This window comes from Carassius gibelio, chromosome B21 (genome assembly GCF_023724105.1).
Source record: "Carassius gibelio isolate Cgi1373 ecotype wild population from Czech Republic chromosome B21, carGib1.2-hapl.c, whole genome shotgun sequence".
NCBI lineage: Eukaryota > Metazoa > Chordata > Actinopteri > Cypriniformes > Cyprinidae > Carassius > Carassius gibelio.
In genome coordinates this window covers 26,989,000-26,999,293 of record NC_068416.1, presented here as the reverse complement: position 1 = coordinate 26,999,293, position 10,294 = coordinate 26,989,000, and the positions used below count along the sequence as shown (strand labels likewise).

Here is a 10,294-nt window from a genome sequence, read left to right as displayed (position 1 = left end):
AGTGATCATTTTAAATTTTATTATATTTTAATACGAGTTGCTGATAAACGTGCAAAAAAATAATAAATACATTTTAATTAAAGCTACATTAAACTTAATTTTGATGATAAAAAAAAAAAACACATTTTCATCTTTGACCCATATATGAAATAAGAAAAAAATGTTGTGCGTTCACATTTGAGGTCTGAATGTATGTGATTTTTTTCCCATGCTTTTTTCTCTAAATGCAAAATTCCCTCATGAGACGGATTTCAGACACAGGAAGTGATGTCACCGTCTGCTCAGAGCTCCACAGGAAGGAAACGTGGAAGGACAAAGCCCTGACCCTCAACAAACAACCGTCCGAGAGTCAGAAACTAACACGCAATACACACATATTTCATAGCAAAGCTGTGCATCATTGCGCAATTTCTGCCAGATCTAATTTAATCCTATTAATAATGAGTGATTTTGTGCCTCTTAGTTCACATCTATTAGTTGTGAGATTGTATGTGTGCAAATGTACCCATAAAACAAAACAACAAGAACAAAACCTTCAGTCTCTCTCTTTCAAGTTAAAAAAACCAAATCAAAATACTGATGACATCATCATGCACTCAAGACTTGTATGCAAACGTTGTCCAATCAAACGCGCTCTAGAATGTGAATGCCCCTCCCACTGATTAGCGACAGATTCAAAGTGATTCACAGCTCTGATGCTAAATAAATTCTACTGGCTATTTAAAAAAGAAACTCCACCCTAGCTTCCTGTTTAAACAGGAAACACATCCACACAGGAAACAAACCACACAGCTCAAGCCATTTCAATGGGGGATCTTTAAGAAGATCAATAAAATAACTTCACAATGTGCAATAGAAAAAATTGATATTTTCTTATATACTAATAAGAGAGCGAGAGACAGAGAGAGAGAGAGAGAGAGAGAGAGAGAGAGAGAGAGAGAGAGAGTTTTCATGCTTTAAGTCAGGTTTAATTAGTCTGAGGCCGATTATCTGAATCACTGACCATTTGCTCACTGGATGAGACAGAGACGGCCAGCGGCACAGCACAGCATTATGGGTAAATGAGCATCAGCACTTCACACACACACACACACACACACACGCTCAGAGGTGTGTGACAGAGACACACGAACCACCACAAACTTTCCAGACACTTCCGATCACTGATTCTAGACTCCAGCAGACTGATTCAATCTGACTCCCTAACGAATCATTCAGATGAATCTGTGAACCGGTTCAAAAGAATCATCTAAAGAACAATTCACTCACAATGAAAGCTGATTAAAAACAGCATTAAGCCAAACAATCATGTTTCCCATCATGCTTTGCTCCAGCTCTTACCTGCTAATCTGGGGTTAGCATACGGCGGAGAGATGTTGTCATGTGACCCCAGGTCCCGACTGGCCATGTGACTGTACTGAGAGCCGTCAGCATAGTTCTGCAGGGGTCAAAGGTTAAAGGTCAAATATATGCATATAAATGATTGTGAATCCCCTAATGAAGTATTCTATAAATACATTTATATATTAATGTACAAAATATTATATTATATTATACTGTATTAACTTATATTATAATATATGTATATATATATATATATATATATATATATATATATATATATATATATATATTCAGAAAGATATATATTTTATATAACCTTCTAAAAAAGACACAATTAAATAAGATAAATATGGATTTGACACAAATTTATAAATTACAACATATAAATTAATGATAATACATAAATTAAAAATATTATATTAAATTAAATTGTAATATATTATATATTAAGCCTATCCATGGTTACAAATTTTATATAGTTAATTACAATCTCACAATTAACATATACATTTAAAAAAAACAATAATACATATTATATTATATTATATTATATTATATTATATTATATTATATTATATTATATTATATTATATTATATTATATTATATTATATTATATTATAGTTAAAAATACAAAAATATATTGCTAAGTTTAATGGCAAAACACATTTAGAATGGAGATCCATTTATTTTATTTTAAAGAGAAATACCCACAAACAAAAACACACACACACACACACACACACACACTGTATTCATACATTTAATATACAGACATATACTGTACATGGTTCAGTAAGACAAAATGTAATGAGATGTAATGATAAATATAAAAACGATCGAATAAATTAGAATGCATACACCATAAATAAAGTCATAAATAAATAATAAATACTTATTATGTATTGCTTAATGGCACAAACACACAAACAATAAAGAGAAACTAAATGTATTTTTAAAAGAATCAACATAGGCACTACTAACAGTTAATATTCAGTATCGGTCTTATTTTGCAAAACCCCAAAACTTGTTCCAACACTGAAATGACTTTGGTTTCCACCTGACCTCACTAATATTAAATGATTATTTCTTCTTTGTGTCCAGACGGCTGCCATAGTGTGTAAAGTTTAGATTATAATCCAATCAGATCATGCTGAATAAACCCTGTCCTGTCTTCCCCACTGAATATTCAGATTCTCTCCGAATAATTAATAAACCTGGCATTAATCAAAGGAGTTCACAGGCCACACTCTCAAGAAATAATGCCACAAATCATGTTGTGTATGGCTTTCGAGGTAAATTACTGTTAGATATCTGAAGCGTGTCAGGTGTGAGCGTATGGAGCCAGAAGAGTTTCAATAAAGATAAATGCACACACTACATTCACATATGCACACACAGGATTCATAGATGCACACACATGATTCATAAATACACACACAAGATGCACAAATGCACACAAAATTCACAAATGCACACACAAAATTTAAAAAGCACAGAAGATTCACAAATGCATACAAAATTCAGAAATGCACACAAAAATCAGAAATACACACACAATTCAGAAATGCAAACAACATTTACAAATGCACTCAAGATTCACAAATGCACAGGACAAGATTCACAAATGCACAGGACAAGATTCAGAAATGTATTTCTGATGCACACACACATATATCTTGATTCACAAACTGCTTGCGGTCTGTGAACTTCACTGCATTTGTGTGTGAATTTTGAGACTCCCCTGACTTGGCTCAACACACAAATGCTTTTTTTTAAACAGGGAATGATCTGCAACCAATCAGATATCTCCCTTCTTTTAGCCAATCACAAGAATGCACCCCATGTGGGGGGATTGCTTACTTATAAGCCAATCACATGAACGTGTTCACACAGCAATTGTATTAAATTGTATGAAAATACAGATGTTTAGATTACAATTCAGGTTTATTTTTTATTATTTTTTACTAAATATAAATTTAAAAATGTCTCAATACATATAGCCCAGTGACTGCAGAAAAAAAAGTTAACCATGGATTCATAAATTTGCAATAGGCAATTATTTCATTTTATTGATATATGTTAATGAAAGTAAAAAAAAAAAATGTTTAAACCTTTTTGAATATTTAAATATATCTAAATATTCTTTTGGATGCAATATAGAAGTCACTTTATTTATAATATTCAGTCCCTACATGAAGAGAGAGTCAGTGGTCCGCTGCGAGAGGAAAGTGGCTCTCTGGCTGCGAAAAGTGGGTCTCCGGCTGTCGTTCGCTTAGGAAAGTGAGTTGATCGCTGCGTGAGGAAAGTGAATCGTTCGCTCAACTTCGCTGCTTGAGGAAAGTGAATCGTTCGCTGAGGAAAGTGAGTCGCTCGCTGGGTGAGGAAAGTGAGTCGTTCGCTGCGTGACTCGTGAGGAAAGTAAATCGTTCGCTGAGGAAAGTGAGTCGCTCGCTGGGTGAGGAAAGTGAGTCGTTCGCTGCGTGACTCGTGAGGAAAGTGAATCGTTCGCTGAGGAAAGTGAGTCGCTCGCTGGGTGAGGAAAGTGAGTCGTTCGCTGCGTGACTCGTGAGGAAAGTGAGTCGCTCGCTGGGTGAGGAAAGTGAGTCGTTCGCTGCGTGACTCGTGAGGAAAGTGAGTCGTTCGCTGCGTGACTCGTGAGGAAAGTGAGTCGTTCGCTGCGCAAAGTGGGTCGCTGGCTGTGTGAGGTAAGTGAGTCGTTCGCTGAGGAAAGTGAGTCGTTCGCTGCGTGAGGAAAGTGAGTCGTTCGCTGATTGGCTTATAAGTAAACAATCCCCACGTGGGGTGCATTCTTGTGATTGGCTAAAACAAGGGAGATATCTGATTGGTTGCAGATCATTCCCTGTTTAAAAAAAGGCATTTGTGTGTCAAGCCAAGTCAAGGGAGTCTCAAAATTCACACACAAATGCAGTGAAGTTCACAGACCGCAAGCAGTTTGTAAATCAAGATATATGTGTGTGTGCATCAGAAATACATTTCTGAATCTTGTCCTGTGCATTTGTGAATCTTGAGTGCATTTGTAAATGTTGTTTGCATTTCTAAATTGTGTGTGTATTTCTGAATTTTGTGTGCATTTCTGAATTTTGTATGCATTTGTGAATCTTCTGTGCTTTTTAAATTTTGTGTGTGCATTTGTGAATTTTGTGTGCATTTGTGTATCCTGTGTGTGTATTTATGAATTATGTGTGTGCATGTATGAATCCTATGTGTGCATATGTGACTGTAGTGTGTGCATTTATCTTTATTGAGACTCTTCTGGCTCCATATGAGCGTGGGTCAGTGGGAATAAAGCGCTCTGGAAAGCTCTTTCACAACGACAGAGTTCATTTGCATTCGGCAGAAAGTGCTCGGTAAGCACGTCCTTGCTTGACCTCTGCTGACCTGATCCTTGATTCTGCTGACGGCAGACGCTTCCCAACTCAAGACCCTATCAGAGCGACCTTTGACCTCTCAGACATCACCGTCAGAGTCAAGCGCAATAATGTCAAAATAACGTGCAACATGTCGATGCAACAGATGCAAAGGCTACACGGATAAAACAATTCCACAATGCACTGCGACTAGTTCAAAATGCAAAAAAAAGGTTCATCCAAGGTGGAGGATGAGAAATAGATGATTAATCGCATCCAAAATGTAAGTTTTTGTTTACATAGCTTATGTACTGTGTATATGTGTTATGTATATATAAATACACATACATCAAAAAATATATATTACATTTATATATTGAATATATTTATATATAATACAAATTATATGAATATAAATAAATAAATACATGTAAATATATTCAAAATATATGCTGTGTGTGTATTTATATATACATAATAAATATACAAATAAAAAAATAGAAATTAATATATAAAGGCTAAACTGAATAATGTCAGACAAATGATAAATACTACATTATATTTATAAAAATATATATAAATAATGATGTTTATAAATAATAAATGAGGTGAAATTTCATGAAAAATAAAAAAATAAATAAATAAAAAACAATCAGAATATACACATGCACATTTCAATTAATAATTAGCATAAATTGGAAAGACACAATAAATGTAATTTATTAATTAAGTTTATCCAAGGTGATGTAAATGAGGAATATAACAAGCAATAAATATATCATATATGATAAATACATATATTTAATATGATAAATAAATACATTTAATATAATATTTACATGTATTAATTTAACTTTCATCTAAAGTGACATCTAAATGAGGAATACAATTGACAAATATATAATAAATATATAAATGACAAAATAAATAATCTGTACAATACATAATATAATATAATATAATATAATATAATATAATATAATATAATATAATATAATATAATATAATATAATATAATATGCAGTTATTTTTTAATGCATCATTAGTTCAGAAAGAAATTAGTCAAAATAGTCAAAGTCTGATCTGAATTAGGTGTTACCTTAGAAGTCAGCTGCCTTTGTAGGGAGCCTACAGCAAGACTAGTGTTTGAACCCGAACACTGAAGCCAAAACTATTTATAAATGTGTAAAAGCTCACCTTTGTGGCACGAACTCCATTTCCCCAAGACGAACTCGCTCTGTCTTCCAGATCTACAGAGAGAAGAACAGAAATCAGATTTCACTCATCTATTTATTCATAAATCCTGTTCAAATCTGCACTGTGATGAAAAACTAAGTGTCCTAATTAAATAAAAATAGCTACCATTCATTGTCTTCATGTCACACTGTTCATATTTCCCACAATCCTTCAGTAACGCAGGTCGTGCGTGACATAAATGTGATGTTTACATTCACACAGTTTTATTTCTAATGACAGAGAGACAATACAACATTATGCGGTTTATAATGGCGGTAATTAACGGCTTCTGTCTCGGACTCTTTCTTCCTAAACACTTTATTGAATCACCCACCGCGGGAAAAAACCGCTTCCACAAATCCTCTCCCACTCACAATGAGCGCTCAATCAAAACACGCTCAGAAAACTTCTCTTCAAAGTGGCCCTCGTGACGCGGCGCGTGAAAGACACGCTCTTTGTTGAGACGCTCATTTATCGCAAAGTCAACAGCTGATAAAAGCAGCCTGCAATCGTACAGGGCTTCGTGATTTAAAGAGAAACACACCGCTTTACAATAAACTGTGATGAAGCGGTAAAGCAGCAGATCTGCCATCGACACCAAGACGAAAAATCAATGAGATTTATGTGGTAAAATATCAAAATGCACAGATGATTTAGTCTAATGTAGTGTTTCTTTCTAGTGATTCTGAGGTGAATTATGAGAGGCACATGTTCCTGTGACATTCAGCTCTACAGGAAGACACATCTGACATCACTTCCTGTCATGGTCACTGGGTCTGTGGGTTTCTAGAAGGCTTCTCTCTAAAGCCAGTTCAGGTGAGACATAATGAATTTATTTGAGCAGTCACACACACACACACACACACACATCCATTATTTATCAGACTCTCTGTAACTCTCTCTGTAATTTATTACTCTGAATCTCCTTCCTTATCAGCTACTGCCCACACATTCACACACACACACACACACACACACACACACACACACACACACACACACACACACACATTCACACACACACACACACACACACAAACACACACACACACACATTCACACACACACACACACACACACACACACACACACAGACACACACACCTTTCACCTCTCAAACCTTTCCTGGCACCTGGGGTCTCACTGCCTAAAGCCAGAACAGACCAATAAACCCGTATAACACACACACACACACACACACACACACACACACACGCACACACACACACACACACACACACACACACATACACACACAGAGAAATTGCAGCCCCATCTTGGTGAAGACGGATGGATTGAGGGAGTAGTGATGAAAAAGAGAAATATGAAAAGGTGTGTGTGTGTGTGTGTGTGTGTGTGTGTGTGTGTGTGTGTGTGTGTGTGTGTGTGTGTGTGTGTGTGTGTGTGTGAGACTTGGGCACATTAACAAGAGGTAAAACAACTAAATTTCCAACGAAATCACAAATGTTTTCAAACATTTCTATTTTTATAGCTTTAAACCAACCACAATGCCAACAACTCACTCCTTTAGCTCTGTTTTTATTTTAGCTAAAGAGTTTAAAGCGAAACACTTGAGATAAAGTTGATTCTCCAATTAAACACAACAGAGAACTGAATTAGCATGACAGATGACCTAGCTTAACTAGTTTGGATTACAGTGAAACAAACTACAGAGTCCAAGTGCTGTAAGATGCTAAAATCTGAATCTGGATCCACTCAGAACTGGTCTGATCTACTGGAGCTGGTTGAGATCAAAGATCAATCAGATTTGATTGACAGCTGTCAGTCAGAGAGCGTACTATTCCTTAAATAAAAAACACCTAGAGCTCCAGATGTTATGTGAGAACGTTTTTACAATTAGATTAAAAATGCAAGAAAGTGTGCATTTATTTCAACAAATATACAGTAAAAGAGATAAACTAAACTAATCCGCTGTAAAATAACGTCTCCTAACAAACTAGTTCAGCCACTAACCCTGGTATTGTAACAAATAGATAAATAATTTCAAATGCATCTGACAAATCAGAGTAAATATTGACATCACAGCAGCATCATAATCAGGACACGGCAGAATATTGTTTTATTAGGAATATTTACTTGAATCTTAAATATTGTTTCATATCTAATATTGTTTGAAGTGTGTGTGTGTGTGTGTGTGTGTGTGTGTGTGTGTGTGTGTGTGTGTGTGTGTGTGTGTGTGTGTGTGTGTGTGTGTCCGGCCTCTCGTCAGCGTCTAATGAAGTTACAGTGACAGATGAGTGTGTGTGTGTCTTTCACAGATGAAATTAAACCTCCTGACACAAAACAGACTCATATTAATATTGTTACATGCAGTGAGACACAAACAGAGCCTGTCTCTCTCTCTCCCTCTCCCTCTCCCTCTCTCTCTCTCTCTCTCTCTCATGCCTCCTTTCATCTGCCACTCTCTCTGGCCTTCAACTCCAGCAGAAGAAATGAAAACAGAGGAACAGAGACCAGATGAAAGAAGAACACATTTAGAAATATTAGAAAGTACTTAAAAATAAAATGTAAATATTACTGTCTCAGTTATTGCAAAAAAAGCTGCATTGTTTTAGTCTGTCTTGTTACCTGCAGTGCATGCACACACTCACACACACACACACACACACACACAGTGATGGTGGGTCATTAACCCAGACCTCTGCTGTCAGCTGGACTCCAACATGTCAGTCTATCAGACGACCCATAACCCCCTGCTCTGATCCAGGACCAGCACAGCCCTCATGAGCTTAATGACAGAGCTGTCTCACACACACACACACACACACACTGGAGTCCATTCACACAGTTTCTGCTGAAGACCCTTATCTCTTCTATATGTTGTGCAATATCAGACAGAAACACTCCATAGAACGATACGCTGAACTATAAGAGTGATAGAAAGAACAACAGACAGAATGAAAAAAATGATAAATGGACAGACGGATGGATGTAAAGTTGTTTGTAGAGAAAGATGGATGGATGGATGGATGGATTCAATAATAGCTGAATGGATGGATGATGAAAAGATGGATGGAGAGAATGGTAGAAGATAGATAGATAGATAGATAGATAGATAGATAGATAGATAGATAGATAGATAGATAGATAGATAGATAGATAGATAGATAGATAGATCGTGAATCGGTTTAATCTCAATCTCACTTATTACCAGAAGACGAATGCTTAAATGAATTTCGTGTCAGAAAATGTGACCTGCCAATTCTGGTAGATTTCTTTTTTTTTTTATGCATTTAGCAGACGCCTTTATCCAAAGCGACTTACAGTGCATTCATTTTTTTTTTTTTTTTACCTATCATGGTAAAATAAAATATTTTTTATTACCTATATAGATGTTCTCTGGATTCCCAATGAGATCGTTTGTGATCAGACAATCATAAACTGATGCAAATTACAGTGTCATATGCCATAACATTTATTTACCTAATCTCTCACGTTTTAGCGACTATAAATCAGCTGTTCTCCCGTAGTAGACCGTTAAAGTAGAACGTCACGAAGTAGCAGTTAAATTCGCGCATGTGCAATATAACGCCAGAATGGCGTTGCCGTTCCACCAGAGGCTGTTGCTAAGTCCCTATTGTTCGGTCTGAAACGGCGCCCAGTGAAGGATGGTGTAGCAATTTTGCTGTCCGGGTGGAAATCGGGAGAAATTCGGGAGAAAGGTCGGCCCGGGAGATTTTCGGGAGGGGCTTTGAAATTCGGGAGTCTCCCGGAGTATGGTTTGGACATGAAAAATATCTAAAAAGTTTCAAATCTCAAAGTCTACTCCAAATGGAGTTTTTTTTTTTATCTCCTTTCAGGAATTACAACGAACAGCTCATTTGGACTACAGCATTGTTTTCCGGGGATTGTGATGTCACAAAGCGGCCCATTAGAATATCGTTACAATTCCAAACATGGATAATTCCAAATTTTGAGGGATTATAACTTTAATGTGTCTTGGTTTTCCAAATCATCTCAGCAATAGAGCTAAAGGCTGTGCTTCCCATGGTAGTCAAACATACAGAAGGTGCAACAAGAGTCATTGAAATTGTGAGAAAAAATATGAATTTTTCGAACCATCAAGCCTGAGAGCATGTTCTAGTACACCCCCAAAATAAAATCAAGACTTTGTAAAAGAGCATAATAGGACCCCTTTAAAGAGCTCCTGACGGTTATTAGCAGGTGTGCTTCACACACACACACACACTCTCTCTCTCTCTCTCTCTCTGGGAATATGACATTATTGCCAGCACTTCCTCCACTAAAGCCAGATTCCAGCATTCCCAAACGCACCTCCCCCAAACCAGCTCACATCTGGAGAGACACACACCAAGAGAGGAA

General features: G+C 36.4%; 1 protein-coding gene across 13 annotated transcripts in view; it reads right to left on the bottom strand.

The window, feature by feature from the left end:
* LOC127986079 (transcription factor 4) overlaps nucleotides 1-10,294 on the bottom strand; it is a 149,627-nt gene that overhangs the window by 106,514 nt on the left and 32,819 nt on the right. For all 13 annotated transcript variants that reach the window (XM_052588280.1, XM_052588284.1, XM_052588278.1 and 10 more), the window contains 2 exons: nucleotides 5,912-5,964; nucleotides 1,342-1,438 (listed from right to left, as the gene is read on the bottom strand). In XM_052588280.1, the coding sequence (XP_052444240.1) occupies nucleotides 1,342-1,438; nucleotides 5,912-5,964 (150 nt within the window). The remainder of the gene's footprint in view (nucleotides 1-1,341; nucleotides 1,439-5,911; nucleotides 5,965-10,294) is intronic.